This window comes from Protopterus annectens, chromosome 1.part0 (genome assembly GCF_019279795.1).
Source record: "Protopterus annectens isolate FY-2018-M chromosome 1.part0, PAN1.0, whole genome shotgun sequence".
NCBI classification, from domain to species: Eukaryota; Metazoa; Chordata; order Ceratodontiformes; family Protopteridae; genus Protopterus; species Protopterus annectens.
Window position 1 is genome coordinate 1,282,949,464 of NC_056725.1, and position 22,787 is coordinate 1,282,972,250.

A 22,787-nucleotide genomic window follows, 5' to 3' on the forward strand; every position below is an offset into this window, starting at 1 on the left:
ACATAGAAACACACACCTTAATTAAAAAATGTAAATGTCAAATGGAAGCTCTTTGTAAACAGCAATAAAAAAAAAGGAGTACAATATATCCCAAAAGAGTACCAGACAGACCGCCACCAGTATGAAGGGAAAAGAACAATGGAGAGCTGAAGTCTGAAGTAAAGCAGGAGGTGAACAGGGTGGGACAAAATGGAATGTCAGGGAGCAAGGAGAGCCCAAACAGATGAAGGACGCTCTCACCTCTAGAGGCACTGACAAGGTTACTGTGGGAGAACTGAGACTACGAGGCCGCCTTATCTGAGGCTCGCTAAGGTGGTTACTGTTCGCTGATGAACTGGCGGCAGCATCCTCTGTATGCTATTGTAAAGAAAAATAGGTTAAGTTACATGGGTGAGTACATTCTTAATCAATTTCACATCTCCTTAAAACATCAGCCTAGTTCTGCGAATTTAACAAAACTGTACTACACAAGCTAGTAACAATGACTACACATAACCAATGCATACTTTCCTGTGGAGCGGAAGAAAATGGAAATGTGAATTTATACCTGGTGCTCTTTAATAAGGTTACAACGTCTCACAATGACAATACTGAGTTTCATAAATGGAAAGCTTACATTCAGACTTAAGAGATATAAAGTATTCAGGAACTCTACTTCTGTTTTAATACATTAAAATATCTACTGCATAACTGTTTTCTATAAACGAGAAACACGCATACACAACATGCTGCACTGTGACTCTACAACAAAAGTGCACAGTGAAAGTAATATCACTGCCAAAGTGCTCCTTATACAGAAGAGACGGCATAAAATGCGATTACACATGTAAAGTATCCAAATTCACACTGTGCAGCACACAGAACAAAAATGCAGTTACTGAGCTAACTGCTTATCACAAACCATCACTTTTAGAGCTCAAACTAACTGGTTTAAATAATAATACCAAATCATTTTTCTGCTGCTGGTTGGTTGCTTTTGACAGCTACAATAACTTCTTTCAGTACTAATAAGGATTTTTCTAAAACAAAATGAAAGTAAGGTTACTAAGTAAGCCTTCACTCGTCAGTTCTTCTGCTTGATCTAGTTTTACTTTCAGGGATAATCTCTAAATACAAACTACTAAAGTGCAGCAAACTAAATTCTAAAACAACATTGTGTGTTGTACTTGACTTAGAGCCCATCTAAGACTGTGAACACAGAAAAGGTCTGCAGAGGTCATTGCTGCTCAATACAGAAAGCAAACAGAGGGACTCAAGCTTTGATAACACTATAGACTAGAAAACTGATAACGGAGAGGCAGAGTCAAGTTGCCCCAGCAGATTATCATATGTTTCAGGGACAAATGGTCAGTAACCATGGGTAGATCCTGCAGACAATGACACAAAATATGGATGATCTCCAAAAGGCAAGCAATTTTGTGAAGGTGATATTGCTATCCACTGACTCAACATATGGATAGATTTCTACATTTTGAAACTGTGTTGCCACCCAGCAACAAGCTTAGAATGGAAAGATGTTAGACAAGTTGAACTATGAGCACAAATGGTGTCATATTCCATTTCTAGGCTGATGTCATGCTGGTGTGCAAGCCAACCCAACATATTTATGGGAAAATGCTAGCTACTACAAAATGACTAGTATCACGTCTAATGGACAGATGAGGATCAGCATTACGGTAATGAAACCCAGCAACAAAGTACTCAAATGTGTGCCTTTTTTGCTTTGTTACTTTATGGTCACAGGGATAAATCCCTTATTAAAATCCACATGACTTCAGATCAACTAGAGACTTTGGCAAAAGAGAAGCTAGCCACAAAGGATGGAAGTTAACAGCCAATGCCATCCTGCCTATCTTGAGGGTTGAGAAGTTGTTCAACATAGCATGCTAATGATTCCCAGTTGAGACCAGGAAAATGCATCATAAAGCAATGGCGCACCAGATGCTAGGACTGCCAAGCAGTGCTTTGCACTACAAATACAGTGAGATGCATGTGTGAAAGTAAAAAAGTGCCAAATGGTCCTGGAACTGTAGGCCTAGTTTTGGTGAAGCAAGTCCCATGGTATCTAAAATGGAGGATGGGGGCATAAGCAGAAAAACCGCTATGACTGCCTGGATGGCAAGCATGGAAAGCACAGTAAGCTTATGATCATCAGATGTGGAGGAAACATGATTTAAATAAAAAGCATAGATCTTTAGATAACTTCTAAAAAGGGCATTACAAAATCCTACTACAATTCAAGAGGAAGTTCAGATTCATGGCTGATCATGCTCTTGTACCGATGACTAGAACAATGTCAGAAGTAAGAAACATAACAAGCTTAAAAAAAAGGGTATATACTTCAGCTTTGGTCAGAATTCAGAGTCGTGTGACTCGGAATAAACAGAGCATGGCAGTTAACACCAGCTCCACAAAAGGAAAAAGGAACATTCCACTTGATCTGAGTAGTAGCTATATAGTAAAGAAAAAGAAGCATTTTACTTTGCAACCACAAAGTTGCACAGGAGTTCAGTGACCTCACACTAATCTTAGAAAGCAAGTTTTCTGCAGCCTCACATGCTGGGTAAACCAAATGGATGCAGCAAGCTACAGCATGCAGCAATAAAGGAAGTTTTTCACTCATTTGTACTAAGACAATAACTAAAGCACCCTAAGCCATCTGTATCACAAAATAACAATATGCAGGAGGGGGCTGTCAGCTTTCTATTATGCTTTTGATTTGTAGAACCTGTAAAAACTGATCCTATTAAAAGAAAATACACCAGGAAAAGGACTCAGCAGTGATGATTAGCTAAAAGGTAAAATACATCTCAACATGTTGTTTTTCCATACTGTATACATCACAACTTTAGAAACAACACTAAGCTACTTAACGTATCCAAGGAAAGCTACTGGCTGACAAAGCACCACTTGAGGTGTACTGGTAACATTATCAGCAAATACTTTATCTGCCAAAAAATAAGCTACTGCAGTGATCTAGCAATCCTAGACCCACAGTTAGCTGTCAAACGTTGTCGATGGTGAAGGCGGTTTTCTGAAAACATTAAATAATTAGAAAGATGTACAACTTTTTTTTCCTTGTGTGGCCACAATTTTTTTGTTACAGTTATACTCACACTTAAACAATCTCAGTAATAATGTACAGTTAATCAAAGTTGTGTATAAAACTGCAAGGGTTTATGTTTCAGAATAACCGGCCTTCTGTTTTGTTCAAATTCAGAAGCCTTCACTACCACTACTTATACTGCTGTATGAATTCTTACCTAGGAATGTGGCACTCAACAAACTAATGTCCAGCAAAACAGATCCTGCTATTGTTAAAGTCACAATAGGCAAACATATATCAGTTTCTTTCGTTTTTTACTAATGTAAGCATACTAATCAAAGAACAGTCAGCTGTAGCCCTTACTTTCATAAATTAAATCCACAGAACCTTTTATAGTACACTTTAATATATGTATGCAAGCAGGCAACCTCAATACAGTGAGTAGCATTAATGCCTCATATAGAAAGGGGGTGCTCCAGTTTGATTTTTGGTTGGGATGCTTTCTGTGTGAAGTTTGCATGTCCACCCTTTACTCACATGGGTTTTCTCTTTGCACTCTAGTTTTATCAGAATGACATACAATGGGCAGTTTGGCAAATCTAAGTTGTCCCTGTATGTGCATACAGTGCACATACGACATGGAAAAAAGACCAGGCAGTTTACTTCTATTCCTTCTTGACTAGTAAACACTGTGGATCTCGGCCTTTTATGGGGTCACTACAGGAGTCACAAGGGACTCAACCTTGGATGAATGATGCATGGATACATATAAAATATTTACACATACACAAAGGGTGATCCCCTATTTGTATAAAACTAGGATATATAGGAGATTTTTTCTTTTTGTCTTGAGGCGAATTTCATTAGCAATATCTTTGCACTATTTGATACTTATTTGCATTAACATCAGTGTTTCTGTTTTTAGCTTACATTGAGGCTCCCACCTCATGCAGCAGGCATTTCAACTATGCTACAAAACATTATAAATTCTTATTGCTTCAGTTTGTCACCTAGTATCATCTGGTGAGTCTGTCTGTCTTGTCCAATCTAGAGTGCAAAAAATGTGACTGGTCACAAACACAGTTCTACAACTATACATTCTTACACTGTACGCATCAAGGGTCAGACTACATACATCTCCATTTAAATGTCTTACAGAACAGGCTCCAGCCAACAGCTTTGTCATTATTATCCTGAAGGCAATTATAATGAATCAAACCAGTGATCTACAGGAAAGGGCTACAAGTCAAGCTGCTCAGGTATTTAAAATTTTAAACAAGCACCAGATCCTAGCAAGAAAATTAAATTCTTTATACTTAACTTGCAAAATTAATAGGACCCCATAGCAGCAATACACACTGCATCTCTGTTAAATTTAAAACATGTTAAATGACAAGAGCAAGTAATTTTTTTTTTTTTTTAAAAACTCATTTGGTTTTCAAAAGCTTTCATACTCAACCTTGAAATGCATTGGCTAGTATACACATCTTCAGCTGTTAATCTCGAATGAATGACTGATTGAACTAATCTTAAAATAATGTGGTCTAATCCAGAACTGATGATGATGCCCCCCCCCCCCCCATAAATGTAGACTAACATAATAGGGTCAAAACTGTTGCCATTCATTTACATCAGAATCAATTAAAATTACTAAAGGTACCAAACAGGTATGCCCAATGTCTCCGATTTTATTCGCTTTAGCAATAGAACCCCTTTCTTTGTCAATTCAGTCAGATCCTAAAATTGTAGGCCTAAATATAAATAATGAATTTAAATCCAAGATAATGTTATTTGCAGATGATATCTTGCGTACTTTAATAAATTCCGAAGAATCCTTACAAGAATTAGATATGCTAGTCAAAAAATTTTACTATATTTCTAGCCTTAAAATTAGCAGCTCTAAATCTAATCATATGCTCTTAAATAAAAAAAATTACAATAATAATACTAATTCAACTACTAATGAAATAACTGGGAAACAGGTTTCTTCTTTGAAGTATCTAGGGATTGATCTATGTAAAAATATAGACCTAACTTTAAACACAAAATATAAAAACATTATAAACACACTAAAAACTCTCATAGAGAAATGGAATAAATTACATCTAAAATCTGAAGATAGATTACAATTAATTAAAATGATCTTATTACCAAAAATAAATTACATAGCCCTTTCTATTTCTGTATTACCCAGTAAAAAAAATTTAAAAGAAATAAACAAAACACTATTAAAATTTTTATGGTACCCCAAAAAGCATAGAATAGCTCTAACCAATCATATCAGACCATGGGAGCTTGCAGGAATAAATTTCCCAGATTTAGAATCCTATATCAAAGCCTCTCACTTAAAAACAATATTAAATCGGACAGATCCCAAATATTCTTCGGCTTGGAAAACGCTACATACAAGTATTATCCTAAATGAAAATAAACTAATAAAAAAATTATAATTAAGCAAATTAAGTAACAAACTTTGGTATGTACTTTGTATTAATATACAGTATAATACTATTAAATTTACTAACATAGATTACTTAAATCATATCTATAAGTCCTTCACAAAAGCTTTGTAAATAACATTGACATTAAAATATGGATCCAGCTTTTATTCCCATTTAAAGCTACAAAAACCTTTTTTCGATAATATTAGTCTAAATACACTCAGCTATTGGGAAAGGAAAAGAATTACATGCTGGTTTCACTGCACAGAGAATTTAGTTACCATAGATGCACAAATTCTGATCAAAGAATATGATCTACCATCATCAGACTGGCTAGTTCTCAATAGTCTGTTTCCATTCACTCAAGATTTGTGCAGAACAATACCGAGTTCTTCCTTTAACTCTCCACCTAAATGCATAACTCTTATGAATGAAATACTACATGGTGAATTTAATTGGAAAAATTTAATTTCAAAAACTACTCCTAATCAGACGTTTTGGGATTTTGTTACTAAAGACTGCACATTGTCCCTAACTTCTACGAATAAATCAAATATTTTACATTCTCTTAAATTAACCTGTAACTTACAAATGTGGAAAGTTTTCTCCTGGAAATGTTTGTATAGAGGTTTTTACACGTCTAGTAAGATTGCTAAATTTAACTCCTCGGAGCAGGTGACATGTTGGAGATGCTCTTTAAAATGCAAGGTCGATTGGTCTCACATCTTTTATGATTGTTCACACATTAAGAAATTTTGAAATTATATTGAAAATTTTCTCCAAGCCATCTTTACTGATTCCTTTATATTATCAAAACAGTTAAGTTTTCTGAATGTAAATGAATCTATTGTACTGAATAACAAAAATAAGTATCTTCTTTGGACAATCCTAGCAGGAGCCAAAAAATGTATTACAAGAAGATGGAAGTCACCCTCCATTCCAACCTTACAAGATTTCAAGACCCTCTTGGTTGAAGTAGAGTCGATAGAAATAAAAGTTAAAGAAGCAAGAATATATCCCAGAAAATGGACTAACAACCCCATGACAAAAGTTTTATCCCTTATTCAGTCATTGAATTTAGATCTATCTCCATCAAATGAGTCACTTTGAAAGTATGAATGAATGAATATTGTACCCCTTCTTTATATCTATAACATTTCATACAGTGACTGAGGCCTTTGTAAAATTTGTACATAGTTTTATCATAATTTGTTGTTTAAATGATTGTTACTGAAAAATCAATAAAAAACTTTGGAGTAAAAAAAAAACTGTTGCCATTTTCAGCTTTAACTACTTTTCTAGTTGCAAGGTTTTTCAAATATACCTTATGGCACTATAAAAGTCATGGGCATTTCAGGTCAGCCACTTGGTTTAAATTATCAGGGAAAATTAGGCAATTATCAGCTACAATTCAGGAGACTTTTTAATCCAGTTAAAAATCTGCTAGTTTATGAAAATGTACATTAAAACACAACTCCACATAGTAAAACTCTGTACTGCTACTACCCGACACTGAAGATTTACACCAACACAGTTTCTAAAGAGTAAGAAACTGCAATGCTTGTTACTAACAGTACAGTGTAACCCTTATCCCCCATTACACACCTCACACATTTTTGGAAAAAACTGAAAATTTGCCAAAATCTTTGACAGCTGAGAAACTGCTCAGAGTCCAACCATTAAGCCTTCATATACTGAAAGTCATGAGCATGACTGCCCATCAACCCAAGTTCTCATGTCACAGTCAGTATATACACAGCCCCAGTCTCCAGATCTTGCCAATGGAAATCACTGTTATACCATTTTGGATGACTTAGCCTTACCAGTGAAAAACATCAAAAAGTAGAAGTGCATCCAAGAACTGCAGCAGCAGCTTCATTTCTTTTCTTACACTTAAAATGTGGTTGATGCTCCCTTCCAGCACAAAGCCCTGCTCGCTCATGCTTTATGCTAAGCTATGTGCACAACCACACATCTCCAGCTTCTTGCCAGAGCATATCTACTGGCCTCAATTTACCATTACTGTTTCAGCTGATCATCTGTATGCCCTAAGGTGGACCCCCCCCCGGGAATGAAACCCACTGGTTCTTAGTACTGTTCTCTGTGTGACTGCTATGATGGTGGAAGCCATGTGAGCCATTTGGGAAGGGAAGGGGTTTTGTAATGGGCCTCAGCAGTCTGCATGGGTAGGGTTCTATCCCTCCTTTTTTAATGCTCTCAATGTCCTGAAGAATTCTTGGCAGTCTTGCAAGGAGGATTAAGCTTTGATCTGCTATTGAGTTGTTTCCTATATTCCAGTGTACAGGGTTTGATTCCTCCCACCTCGGTTGTCCTAACATGCGACTCTAAGCAAGCTATTTTACCAGGCAATGCTCCCAGGTTGCTCTTGAGAAGGGTCACTTGTGTCCAGTGGGCTTACCCAGTCAATAAATGAATAAAATAAAAAAGTAAGGATAAAAGTTCCAAATATTTTCTGCCCTTTTCTTAAGTGTCATGGTCACAAGGAATTCCTTTAGCCTCCTCAGGATGTCAGCACTGCTGTGGTAGCAAATCTACTCCTGTTGCTGAAGCAACCCACTCCATTCCACATCCTCCCCTCTTCCCAGCATTTTAATTCTGTTCCCAAACTTAGGTTCACTGACATCTCAGATGAAAACCCAACTTCTGCATCACTGAGCCACCTGTATTAACTAGGCTCCAATGCTGCAGTGACCCTGATATAAAAAGATAAAATTACCCATCCTGTACACACCGTCTCATGTTCTGACTCACTAACAACCAGCGGCATACTTCAGTATTGGTTTCCATGTAACACAATGCAGTCAGTATGGTGGAACAACCCTAATCATCTGTGAATCATCAGCAATGTGACAAACAGTCACTGAAGTGTAAAACAAAGAAATCACTTACAGAAGGTTTAAACTGTTCATGATGGGGTGGGTGAATCATTGTTACATCCATTATTCAAGTGACTGCCCAATTATTCTGGTCTCACTGGGACTGGTACTGCTAGTGCAGTTCTGGGACCCCAAAGGTACTAGGTAAGAAAGCCTCAGCTCTAGCCTATGCAGTTTTGAATGTACAATACTTCCTAACAGTCAAGTAAAAATAAATAAATAATTTGAAAATTTAGAAAGCAATCTTATCAGATATATGAACATGACAAGCCCAAACTAAAGAGAATTATCTTCTGCCTTCTACCCCTCCCACATTGTAGCCAATCTTCTTCATACCTGTATAATAGGACGAGTCCACGTTGTGGTTCGATTGTTATGATTGACATAATATGTACGTCCTTTCGCGTCTTTCCTTTCCTCCCATCCTGGTGGCAGGCCTGGTGTAGTAAGCAAACCGGCCACTGGGGGCTGTTCATGTAAGAATTCAACAAAAAGTCAAAACTGGTTATCACTTTTTTTTTCACCGTTTTCAAGGATTTTGTTTTCATCAAAAGAGAAAATGTGTTTTATTATTTTTGTTTCCACTTCCACTCTGGTGTGGAAGTATAGGTTATTTTCCACAGTGTCAAGGACAGAATTACAATCAAATATTTTTACCAAACCAACAAAAAATCACTACAACAATACATAAAAATTGCTATGTGCCAGCAGTACTAAATGACCTCTATGTATAAAAAAGATATGCAAAAACATAACATCCTCATTTCAAATTATACTATAACACAATGTGCTACAAACATGAGCAAAAATTTAAAAGATAGAAACTGCTCGTGATGAGATACAAATTGCTTGTCCCAGGTAAAGAGAAAGCACTTCCCTCAGTAATGCCACCAACCTGGGTTCAATTACCATTCCAGAAGCTGTTGACTGGCCAGAGGGTGTGTTGGACATGAATGGCTGATGGCTAGCTCTATTCTTTTGAAGAAACAGGAAGGGGTTACAAAACCTGTCATCCTCATTGTGGAGGAATGAGAAGTGGGCACTGTCAGCAAGCAGATTAAGGAAAAAGTACACAATGATGTCCACAGAAGGGTGCGTGCTTAGAAGCATGTGTACACTTGCCACAATAATGTCTTTGGATGTGCAGTGCTGGGATGCATAATGAAAAGAGCAGAATGAGCCCACATCCTGTAGTGTAATAGCCTCAGGGTCCACCACACTGCATTTACCCTTAGAGGTGGAAAAATAAAGCAGTTGGCAATGTAGGTCTCCCCAGTCTGCAGTGCAGTCTATGATAACCAGGCAATGAAATATCTTGCATTGTAAGTATTGTCTGTGTTGTGCTCTAATTTAAATGGGATATCAATAAATCAAAACGTATGCAACCTATACCACATTCCAAGTCCCTAAAAACAGATCAAAACATTTTTTAACGGATGATGTGTAGGCATTTTACATTTACATTAGATTGTCAGACATGCTAATAATTCAGAACTTGTATAAAAATAAGCATAGCCACTTAAATTCAAGGTGTAGAGTTCTGCAGAAATGAAAATCTAGACATCAAAGTTAGTTCTGTTAGGAATCAGTGACACTCAGGACTGATTATCTTATCAGTGCAACATTATTCGCTACTAGTGAGCATCTGCAAATCAAGTCTGCTGGTACCTCTGGAGGTCAGTGGGACAAAATAGTAAAAAAGGTTTTCACAGCCTTGTATCTTTTATTTTAACAATACTGCGTGCGTGTTTTTGTGGCTGCACTTTTTTTTGTCCAAAATGTACATTTTCTTCTTTGAGGTAATCACACTGCACTAAGTCACAGAATAAATCATCTTCTCAACAGATTATGTCTCTGGTAAGACTAATGCTAATTATATTAAAAAAGTAAAGTTTTAGTGAGAGCTAATACTTACATGCTAAGGCAATGGTTTAACATGAAATAACACCAATCCTCAGATGGTTTATATCAAAAAGCACAGCTAAGAGCTTCACCTACCTGAGAAATGCCAATATCAGCAATAAAAACATCCCTTAAATTATAGCTTCACCTACCTAAGAAATGCCAATATCGGCAATAAAATCATCCCTTGAATTACTTCATGTTACAGTAGAACATTAATTTTATTTAACTGATTTTAATTTCCAGTGGGGCAATGGCCCAGCTGAAGCCTGTTCTGTACTAATCAGAATAAATTATTGTATGAATAAGGTTCACAAAGCATCTCACCCACAGATGAAACCACCAGTCATTTAATGGTGCTGTCCCTTTATCCATATCATCACTTACCACATTATGAATATACAAGCTCATCAAATGAAAACTAATAACCCAATCAAAGCATTCTAAGCATACCTACACCTTGGAGTGAGACATACAAAAAATCAGTAAGCCTTGGTCAATACACGCACAGTTAACATTGAAAAGTGTAATTTCACACATACATGCAGCATACATTTCATACATTTTCCATCTGCTCAGCAGTGCTGGCTTCCAATCATCATGTGGTACAGACACACACTTTCTATCAGTTTTCGAATGGAAAGACCATTTTACTCTTTCACAAAAGCAGTCTTTTTTTTTTTTTTTTTATCAGGAATGTTTTGCAACTTCCATTCACTTCACCTGCCTGTACATATCTGGATATGTGAAGACAATGATGAATTCAGAACTCCAGTGAAAATGACATAAAAAGGCAGTAATAATGGAGAATACCGGACCTTGCTTGTGCATTTGTATAGCTGTTGGAATGCTGTGGTGGTTGTATAGTTCGACGAATGCTATCAAACAGTTTCTGGAGACTGGAGGATCAGCCTTTTTTTTTAAATTCCGTTTGGAATGGGGCTCACACCCTCTTAATCCTCTCCATCTTTAAAAAGTAGTTGTAGGGGTTAAGGGAAGCAGTAGTCCTTCCATTACAAACAAATCTAAAGAAATAATCCATCTGTCTATTTTTTAAGCGTCTCTGCATTATCAATCCGCCTGTCATTCTACCCAACTAAAAGTGAGGAAAAAATCTGTCTAGTTATCTAAATGCTGCAGCTGTTTGGTTGTTAGCGAACTGTCCTAACTGAACTATTTAGGTGAAGAAAGAAATCCAGTTTCTGAGCAACAGTGCAGCTGCTGAGAGAAAACAAAAAGAATGGTAGGACAAAGGCCAAAATCAGGGATAATGTTTTAAATATTACTCTTAATTCACATAAAAAGTTAATAGAATCACAAGTTTTATATAAGCATGCGTTTTCTGAAAAATAAAATGTATGACACTATTATATTTGATTTTACTAACTGACTACATTCCTCAGTGATTTACCAGAAAAGGAAGCACTGTACGAGGGTCAGTGCAAAAATATGAGGCAAAATCAGGGAAATTTAACAACTTCTGAACAGCTGAGATCTATGCTAGTGTGTACTGAGGGGAACACTAAACAAGTAGTGGTTGGGTACCCAGCAGAACTTTAGTAACAATAACTAAGCCTTGAGGAATTGGTACTAGAGAACACTAGATCTTGGTTAACCAGTTACTCATTATTTTGGATCTGCATTTTAATTTATTTTTTTCTTTGTTGACCGGGTTAGTCCCACTAAGCTAGTGGCCTCTTTTCAGGAGAGATTGGTACTTTAACTACCAACGGAAATTTGGCCAGGTCATCAGAAAATTTCTTCTACTCATATTGATAGATGTCCTGGGATCTTTTACATCCACATGAGCTACCATCAACTCAAGCAGGTGGGACCTCAGTTTAATGTCTCATCCAATCTCCACAAACTCACAAGTGCAGTATCCCCTAGTGCAGCACTACAGTGTCAGCAATCCAATCACCTGGGGCGGGAACAGAAACTACAGCCTTCTGGTCTTCCAGCACCAAAGGCGAGTGTGGTACCTTGTTGCACTACTGACAAGGTCCAGTGTGTTCTCCATTTTCCTCAAAGATGCAATGTAAAAACTGTTCAGCTGGACTACTGAGTCAAATGGCAGCTTGTTATTGAAGTTGCCTTCAATGTTTCCCTTGTCTTTAAACTTTCTGTCATCAGCAAGTAAGCAAAACTTCAAAATTTTAGTCAGGGCAATAGGTGAGGATGAGTATATAAGTCACTGAAATATGCACACAGGCATAGAGTATCCTGGACAATACAGCAATGCATTGGTTCAGCTGATACAACTGTTGTAGATATGTGATCAGTCAAGCAAAGTATGCCTCTTTCAACAATGGAGAAACTCACTTCAAAACATTTAAATCCTCAATTGGTGGCACCTAATGCCCAGGAAACAACTGGAGTCTTCAGGTTTAATTAGCATAAGGCTAGGGTTACTGGCTATGTAGCCTTGTTATCAGAGGAACACTTTCTGAGAGAACAACTGCCAGAAAGAGTCATCTTCCTGAGAAATGAAGCATCTGAAAAGAAAAGATGCACAGTGAAGCTGAAATGAGATGTGAAGACACAGTATCTAAGGTTTCCCGTAAAGAAAAGGACATATCAATCTAAAGAAGTTCTCGAGAGAGCTATGGTAAAAAATAAGAAGCTGAAAAATAAACTAGAGAACTTGGAAGAGTTCCCAAAATAAAGCAACATGGCTAGTTACTCCACTGGACTTGCGGGTTAAAGCCCTGAGTACAGCCCAGACAACTGGGATTTGATCATCAGCTCAGCCGACTGAGTGGCAGGGTAATTAGCATGTCCATACAAAGTGGAAGGGTGCTTATTGATAATCTGCCTAAGGGAAGGTGTGGTCCAAAGAGGGGAGTTGCCCTCAGACATAATCAATGACTGATGGGGCTCGGGAAGGGGAGTGGGGTAGGTCATACATAAGAAATCCCCCCCATGGAAGCACAGATGGGTCAATCCCTAAGGACACACTCAGGATCTACAAATGGTCACAGCAAACATGAAGTAAGTCGGGGGGGGGGTAGACAGTACTTGGTAGACCTGGTGTGGATATTGGGTACTTGGGACAAGGCCAGTAAAAATGAGGTCTGATGGGACCAAAAAAAAAAACCAACATAGCAGTCTTTGACATGCTAAAAGAACAGGAAGGGCAAATACTCACAGTAAGCTCCTATGAGCACACCACTTCTTCAAGCCAAGGATTGCACTGGTGGGTCTTCTACATAAGTTACTATGAAACTTTCCAACTACTTGAACCACCAGGATGTTTTAATCAAAGTACAGTAGTTGCACCAAGTAAAATGGGGGGTGGGGGGGGGGCATAAAGATAAGTACTGAAGCAGACGTTCTTACTTTATATTCTGTCCTCTTGCCCAGGCTAAAGACATATAGAGTAAGCTGATTTCTGCTTCTACTTAATTCTGTATAGGATATCCAGAATTCCTCCAATTACTTTTGCAGGACAGGTGGTTTGCATACGCTAAACTGGAAGATGTTTGAAAACACATTCAAGTGAGTACTAGCAGGCATGCTATAGTAATTTTAGGACTTGGTTCTTTTTTCATTGTTTGTTCAAATGTTTTACTAAAGTCAAGCACTTTTGTACACATGTATATGTTCTGATAAAGACAGAACTCTGATACTGTTACAGTTCTGTGCCGCTGTTTTGCATGAAGGTGGTGTACTGTGAAATGACATATTACCTAGTCTGAGGTGGTACACAGTGTCAAGAGTCTTGCGGTGGAGTGTCAGCAGCTGCTCATCTCCTTGCAAAAGGTAAATGTGTGTCTTCTGCCATGACTGGCCAGGCGCTGGGTGATCCAGCACCATGCCAGTGCTGGCTGCTAGTCATTCTGTGCTCTTGGATTTGCTATGGATCTTTTAACATTAACTGCTAAATCAGTGGCAAAAGTTAAATGAAGGAGTGTCTTGGCATGTTGAATAGGTGGAGGGTATTCTTGCTTTCTTGGACATTATTCCCCTGTCTGGTGACCTTTCAGGGCATGAGTGCCTCACATAAGAAGCATTCCCATTAATTGATGTGGATGGGGGGGGTGTATGTGTGTGTGTGTGTGTATATTTGCGTACGCATACACACACACACACATATATATATATATATATATATATATATACATACATACATACATATATACACACGTGCACATATATGTAAGTGTCAAAAGTTTTAAAAGTTATTGAGCATTTTTACATATGGTATCTTTGAGGAGAAAAGGTTAATTATGACCTAGCCTGTTTTTTTAATTGAGTCAGTCATGTGACTTTTTAACGGTATTTAAGCTGGCTTTTTGCCATTTTCTGTTATTCTGAAGAAGTCCATATACTTCTTGGATGACAGCGCTAAATGAGAAATACACAGTGCGTGTGCTACAGGTGCTTTGGGTACTTTCTTTTTTATATTTATTAGTTGGTTTATGTATTTGTTTTCTTGGTTTGTCAAGTGATGGAAAGTACTGCAGGAGGCAGTAGTGCTAAACAGGATTGGATTGATTTAATATTTGTTTTCTTGCCTATATAACATCTTTACTTTTTCTTTATTCTTTTCATACACCTGTTTTTCTATTTCCCTTATTTTGTCACTTCTTTCTCTCTCTCATAATTCTATACATCTTTTTTATTCTTATTTCAACTTCTAAATATATTTTTCACAGCTGTTTATCCACTACCTACCACTGTGTCCAATTGTTATAAAATAGCCTCAATGTCATATGATCTTTCTACATTTCTCTCATCACCTGCTGTCCTTTTTAAACTCTGCAGTTCATCTCTTCATCCATTTCCTTCCCTTATTATTCTGCTGTCTTCCCCTATTTTAGCCTGTGTTGCTCTATCAACTGAAAAAGCTGCCATTTGTACTCCGTTATTTCATGTCTTTAGTGTAAATATTTACACACACACACACACACACCAAACATCTTAATATCCTGTGCTAGTTTCACCTTTTCTTCCTTCAGTTGCAGTTAAAATCTCTTACCATCACCACGAGCACACACCCCTAACATCTTAATATCCTATTCTAGTTTCACCTTTTCTTCCCTCAGTTACAGTTAAACTATCTTACCATCACTACACACACACGCGCACACACACACACAGACACACACAAAACCTAACATCTTAATAACCTGTGCTAGTTTCACCTTTTCTTCCCTCAGTTGCAGTTAAAATCTCTTACCATCCTTATCAAGATATTTCCTAATACAAATTTTTGATTTCTTCAAACTGTATTTTTTCCTCAGTCATATTAGTACACCCATTAATTACTATTACTCTTATACATTTTTGTCTCATTCTCATATCACTAACTTTCCTGGTACTACTATTATTAAATTTGAAGTTCTTATTTCTTCATTTTTTATAAGAATTCTTATACCAGAACATTTAATTTCCTACCATCCAAACAACCCAATACAGCCTGTATATTTTCCTCTTTTTCTTTGTTGCATCTGGTATCTTACAAGAAAAACATCCACTTTTATTTTTACAACATTCCACCACCAACAAACCTCTTATATAATTTCTAATGCTATTCACATTTAATGTTCATATTCTCATATCATCCTTTAAGTGTTTTACTTAAAGATCATACTGTTCTCTTCCTTTTCCAAAGTCTCCCACCAAATGATTTTTTACTATCTCATTCTTGTTCTTCCGTCTTCATTTCACGCTCGTCTTTCTCATCATTTTCTACAATTGCAAATCTGGTCTCTTCCTGTCTATTAATAACCTCACTATGAAATGTTACAACTTTTTTTTTTCTCTCTCTTAACTCTCTCTCTTCATTGTTAACTTTTCTTCAGCATCCCCTCCCCCCATACCACCTTCTCTTTCAATATCTTCTGCAGTAATACTTTCTACTGTTTGGCTTTCCTTTGAGCTTTTATCGTCATCTACTCTTTCTTCTGTAGGGACAAGCTTTGGGCAAACCTCAGAAACAACGCCCCCTCGGTGGAACTGTAATATCAAGAAGGAGTAAATATGGTAACAGAGATAAAACAACTGGAATTGAGATCTATAGAAAAGGATAAGGGAAAACTACACAGGAAAAATGAGACTTGTGGGAACTATATATAGGTTCATAGGTTAGTACTAGGCTGACTGCTCTTGCAAGCCAAGTCAATTATCCCTTGTGCTACTCAAACCATGCACCTTGTGTTTGTAAGGCAAATACCTTACCCATTAGGCCAACCTCCCAACCCTACATACGGGAGAGAAATGAGGTTTAAAAGAAAGCAGGACTTAAATGAGCTGTGTAATGTTTGACTGAAAATGATTGGGCAGGTTATAAGTGATGTATAATATTTGCAACTTGGAGGGTGTCAGTATGGTTAGTGATGTAAAATCCTTGCAACTAGGATTGTGTTGGTGTGGTTTGTTTTCATAAATATAAATGTATGACTGATTATGGTGCAAGTGATGGTTTAATAAAGATTTTTCTTGTTTAAAAAAGGGGACAGGAATTGAATAATTTATGTAATATTGCTTAGGTTATATGATATATAGCAATATATGTGAAGTATAATGTTTATTGTTAATTTGTTAATGCAGTTTGATTGCTTTTGTATAAATGTAAATTTCCCTAAGTCATAAGTGATAATTCAATAAAGGTGTTAAAAAACAAGCTTTGCAATAAAAAGAATTTCAACCAACAAAAAAGATTCCCAGAATGATGCAGCCTTTGTTAACAAAACAACTCAAAAGTTTAATAAAATACATCAAAGCAAAGTTTGAGAATAAAACAGTGATGCAAGCCAAAGACAACAACAAGGCCTTTTTTTAGTTATGTGCATAATCTCATAAGCACAATGCAGTGAGCTGACTGAAAGTAATGCTATCTACACTGAGGCTGAAGATATAGCTATAAGCTCAGACTTTATCCCTCTCTCCTCTCTGTCCATCCCACAAGAGATACCTGAAACTAACTCACCTTCAGCTATCACACAAGTCCATGTCCTGAAACCTCTATCAAAAGCTAAAAATACTGCATTGATGGGTCCTGACAACATCCCTGGTTGCATCTTAAATAACATGAAGCACTATTTAGCTACCCCCATAACAATGCTGCTCAATCTCAGCCTCCGTACAGGTTTTGTCCAAGCAAATTGAGAACAGCTACAGTTATTTTCCATGTAAAAGGGGGACCTTCCACAGAACAAGACAATTACGGACCCACACGTCTGACCAGTCACACATGCAAAACCATGGAAAGCATCTTCATGGAAACAATCAATTAGGACATAGGAAGCCTCCAAACAATGGACCAGTCTCAGTTTTGGGTTTATCTATGGCAGATCATGCTTACTCAACTTGGTGGACTTCTTTGAAAAGGTTAGCAGAGAAATGGATGATGGTAAAACTACACAATGCATACCTCAACATCTCCAGGGCTTTTGCCACAACCCTCCATTCTGCATAGCAGAAAAGCTAAATAACATGGGAATAAATCCCTATGTCACCCAATGGCTTGCCAACTATCTCATGGACAGGATGCAAGAGATCAAAATAAGGGAAGCTACCTCTACAAAGACACCAGTCACCAGTGGAATCCACAAGGGGGTCAGTGTTGAGACCTCTCTTGTCATCTACTTCTCTGAAGGAACAGCCAATACTAAAGTGCTTTGATTGACAAAGTTTACAGATGAATGTAAGTTAGGAGCAATTACTGAATCCACAAATGACTTATCCATCCTGCAGAAAAGTTTGCTCCAAACAAATAGTTGGTTCCAGACTCATGCAACAACTGGAATGCCCACAGAGATGTCTTACTAAAAGGATACAAGGGCTAAACAATATGTCCTATATTGACCACCTCAAAGCCTTGTCACTTTTCTTGGCATCCTACATACTACTGCTATAAGGTGAGCTGTATCTGGCATACAAGGCATCCTCTGACCTAATACAGATGGACATAATGCACATCAGCAAGTTAAATGGCATCAACAATACTCAGTTGAGGGACCTAAACTTGCAGTGCCAAAGATAGTTGAAGAGAAATACAGGCAAAGGCATCTGGATATGGAAAATTTTACAATACAAAAAACAAGAAAACAAAGGGGGAAGTAGAAAAGCACATTAAAGATAAAGATAAAAAGAAACTGAAGCTATGGATTATCTGCAAAGTGAAGGATGTGGTGTAGATAATCCAACTCTGGTAACATCACAGCATGATAGAATAATGAGTCCCAAAGTTATGGAAAACCAGTACAATGGGAAGGATCTGATCAGTTGACATATGAAGATACTTTGGAGCCTTCAGGAGGAAAACACTACAAACGTTCAGCTGGAGTTGCACAGTAAGGGAGGAAGTAGGAAAAGGTGGCAACTCTGATGCAGTCAATTTTATGAACTGATAGGCCAGTGAGTTCCCAAATGAAATAGCAACAGATGATACAGGATGAAGCTGAAGAGAATATGTCACAGGAAGATGCTCTGGAACTTTCTGTAGCATGCTTGCAGGAAATGGAGAACAAAGAATGCTCCCTTAGTTTAGAAGAAAATGATACAAGGGAAAATTTGCTTGATTTAATACAGATGGATAGATATATTAAGATCAATGAAAGAAATAGATTACATAAAGTCAATAAGACTCAAATGTTTGAATTTTGATAAAACAAGTGAACACAGTAATCAAGACTATTCACAGAAATTCATGTGATATAACAAAAGTTGTTGTTTGTCTTTCGGCTTTTCCCAGTTAGGGGTCGCCACAGAGGAACTTCGGTCTGCTAATGACTGGCAGTAGATTTTCACGAATGCCAAGGTGCCAGCTCGACGTCCAACCTTCAACGAAGGCACGCCTTTACGCATGTCTTTCGAACGCCACCCAACCGCGTGGAGGACATGCAGACTCCACACAGAAGGCACTCCCCGCACTCCAGCCGAGAATCAAACGGGAGAACCTCTTGCTGTGAGGTAACAACGCTACTGCTGCACCACCGCGGCAGTACATATGGTATATTACTGTGCAGCTTAATTAATAACAAAGTCGGAAAGGAAGGGAAGAAATCAAATGCCATCATAGAAGTATCAAATAGAGGAAAACTATAAAGTAATTAAGACAAGAAGTGTCACTGTTAGAAGAGTACAAAAGAGGGAACAAATCAACAAAAATACTTAGAAAAGACAGAAGTGATAAAAGCAATGTGCAGTATCTATCACATACTATTGCAAATAATAACCTAACGATATCAGCACAGGCAGAAAAACGTAGAAGGCAAGCAGATAAATATAAAAGAAAAGTGCAAAATAAGCAATTCATTGATGGCTCAAAAAGTTTTATGCAGAATTGGGAAACAAGACAAAAGGAATAAAAATACCACCAAAAAAAGAAGAAATAGACACATTTTGGAAAAATATCTATGAAGACCCTGTGTAACATAAAGATGCTTAATGGAAAGAAGAAGTAAAAGAAACAGTAAGAAGTTCAAATGTACTGGAAATGAAATCTGATGTAGTAACGGCCAGGGAAATTGAACAAAATTAAGAAAAGCTCTTAAATGGAAAATCTATTGCCCAGATGCAGTACCGAACGTCTGGCCAAAAGTATTAACATCTTTACACAATGACTTAGCCCTGAGTAAGAACTATTTATTTCTGCATCCAGAACAGACATCAACCTGGTTAACAGCAAGAAAAATTGGTTTTCTATTAGAAACGTACCTCAAAGGATGCACAGTAGCAATTCCCACCTAAACCCCGCCCACCATCCGACAAAAGGTGAAAGTTAAGTAATATTCATAACGATGACACCATGAATATTCATCTGTTGGTAGTTTGTCCTTTTCCTCAAGGTAGTGCGATCTCACAACTGCTATATTTAATTTGTGGGGGTGGGGAGCCCCCCACAGGGTACTGCAGGGGGGCTTGCCTCCCTGCAAAATGAAGGAAAAAAACATTTGCAGTCTTTTCCATACCAAGAAAACATCCATTTCACCTGTCAGTCACTGAGACTACACTCTCTTCTGTGCAGACTGGCATGCGAGGTACTTTTATGAAACAATATCAAAAAATTATACTTCTCCTTAAGAGTGAACCTGCAAGCTACCCTACAAACTACAGCCCAATAACTTGCCTTCCGATGATGTATAAACAATACACTGGAATTAATAACGATAGAGTTTACAGTCATTTAGAAGAAAACTCAATCATCACAAAAGAATTAAAGGGTAATAAAATAAAGTCATATGGGAAAAAAAGGATCATTTTTGTTAAAGTTATAATGGAGAATTGTAGAAAGGGGAAGAATCTAAGTATGGCATCTGACAACATCCCACATTCATGTATAAAGGACTGATGACAGATTTTATGACACACCTTACATTGATCAATTATATTACAGTGACAAACTACTCTGCAACTAAGCCACGATAAAGGACAAATTACTATACCAGGGATAAAAATTCAAAGGGAGATATTCCAGGGTGACTCTGTCATCACTGCTGTTTTGTCTTGCCGTTAACCCATTAAGCTGCCTACTTAACTGATTAGGTCATAGTTACAATTTGGCTTCCAGAAAACAAAAACAAAAAAAAACAATGCATAAAGACTCCTCATCTTCTTTTTGTGGACGATTTAAAACGGTATAGTTTATCAGATGAAGAACAAAAAGCATAACTCCAAGTGGTCAAAACTTTCTCAAATTATATATGAATGTCATTTGGTTTTGATAAATGTGCAAAAGCAACCTTTAAAGCAGGAAAGCTGCAGCACCAAGAAAATATCAGCCTTGGACAGGAATGTGATATAAAGAAACTTGAGCAGGAAGGAGTGCATAAATATTTGGGAATTGATGAAAGATCGACTATAAAACATGAATAAATGTGAACAAAACTTAGTAAGGAATATTTTGGAAGACTAAAATTAAAACTGAAAACAGCCCTGACATCTAGGAACAAAGTCTAAGAAGCAATAAATGCATGTAGAAACATTATAAGAGTGTAGATAAGCTCTGAATATTTTACTTTCAAAATATTAAAAAGTAACGCAATGAATCATAAATAAAGGCAAGTGATGATGCAAATACAAAAATCTGTTCATATAACATTGGGCTTAAAAAGCTTCAGGTAGAACTGCGGATACTGACGCACATAACGGGCATGAATGGCTACCTCTCTTTCAGGGAAATGAGTAGATTGGTACAGATACTGCTCAGAAACAATATTTAGGAGAAATGCGGATTAATCCTAAGGGACAACCAATTCTTGTGAAGGACTAGATATGGTCCCCTACATATACAGGTATGCAGTTAAGAGAACTTTCAGGCAAACCTAATGGGCACAGGGAAAAGCTGCTCCAACATATGAACTTCAATGCAGCCAAACAACAGATATATTGCTAATACACAGAGGCTAAACAGTTCATAAACACAAACTGCAGAGAGGTCTGAATGACAAACTGGCAAGACTGTTAAATGCAACATTCAAATCTCACACACAGGAGATTTTTTTCAAAAATGCAGAGAGAAATAAATCCTTTAAGGGGCTGCTTGACCAGCTGGTGCTGGGTCAAACCTTGACCCTCAGAAGGTCATGATAGATACCTGCACAATGACCAGAGAATAAAGGAGGTTTAAAAACTGCACAACTGTCTCAAATAGGTCAGGATGACCTATAAGCTGACCAGCTGAGGTGGGCAACAGGTGGAAATCTTTCTAGATGGAGAACCTCTTGCATTTCAAACTTAAGCATGCTGACTGCAAAGCATCCTGGCATTCTTAGTCACTAATTTAATGCCTAGGAAGCCATATTTGGTAGAAACAGAGGGTCTAACAACAGCAGTCCAGCTCTGAGATTGAGCTATCTGAGACTCCAACATGAAGGATATTGCTGACAAGGACCATGAACAGCTTCCCGCACCTGTGACATGAACCCTGCACACCCCTCTCAGCTACAGACCAATGAGAATTAGCTTTATACTTTCTTCCCTGAACTATACAATGATGCCTGGGATGAGCAGGAATAATGAGAGTCTACACAGACATCTCCAGTGTCAATTAACACAGAATATGTCAGTTACTACCATTCCCATGCCCAACTACACCGAGCAGAAGAGGGGAAGGTCTGCATTCTCCAAAGAGGTGAAATGGCAAAAAATAAGTCAGCCTACTCACTGCCTCACTTCTACAACAGCAAAGATGGGCATGGTTTCTCAGAATTCCAAATCTCACAAGAACCTTGAAAAGCATCTCAATGAGCCTAACAGTATATTTGCATCACATAACATATGAACTAGTGAAAGAACAATGCCTCTAGCCAAGGCCCACTGTCAGATGGGCACTGTATTTCTGTAGAGAGGGTATGACCAGCTTCACTGAAAGTCTCCACAACTCTACTGAACTTACACCACTAAAACTCAGCAAAATAAAAAAAGGCAAAAAAAGAAAAAAAAAGTCATGATAAGACCAAGTACACACACTCATATCCTGTGTGCTCAGTTTCATCATATATTTTTTGTACCACAACACACCTCACTTTATTATTTCCACGTCAGGGCAGA

The 22,787-nt window shown here is 37.6% G+C and overlaps 1 protein-coding gene across 6 annotated transcripts in view; it reads right to left on the reverse strand.

Moving 5' to 3' along the window:
- The window catches only part of NEDD4L (NEDD4 like E3 ubiquitin protein ligase), a 3,335,946-nt gene that overhangs the window by 624,852 nt on the left and 2,688,307 nt on the right, over positions 1-22,787 (reverse strand). For all 6 annotated transcript variants that reach the window (XM_044066167.1, XM_044066169.1, XM_044066164.1 and 3 more), the window contains 2 exons: positions 8,721-8,852; positions 241-357 (listed from right to left, as the gene is read on the reverse strand). In XM_044066167.1, the coding sequence (XP_043922102.1) occupies positions 241-357; positions 8,721-8,852 (249 nt within the window). The remainder of the gene's footprint in view (positions 1-240; positions 358-8,720; positions 8,853-22,787) is intronic.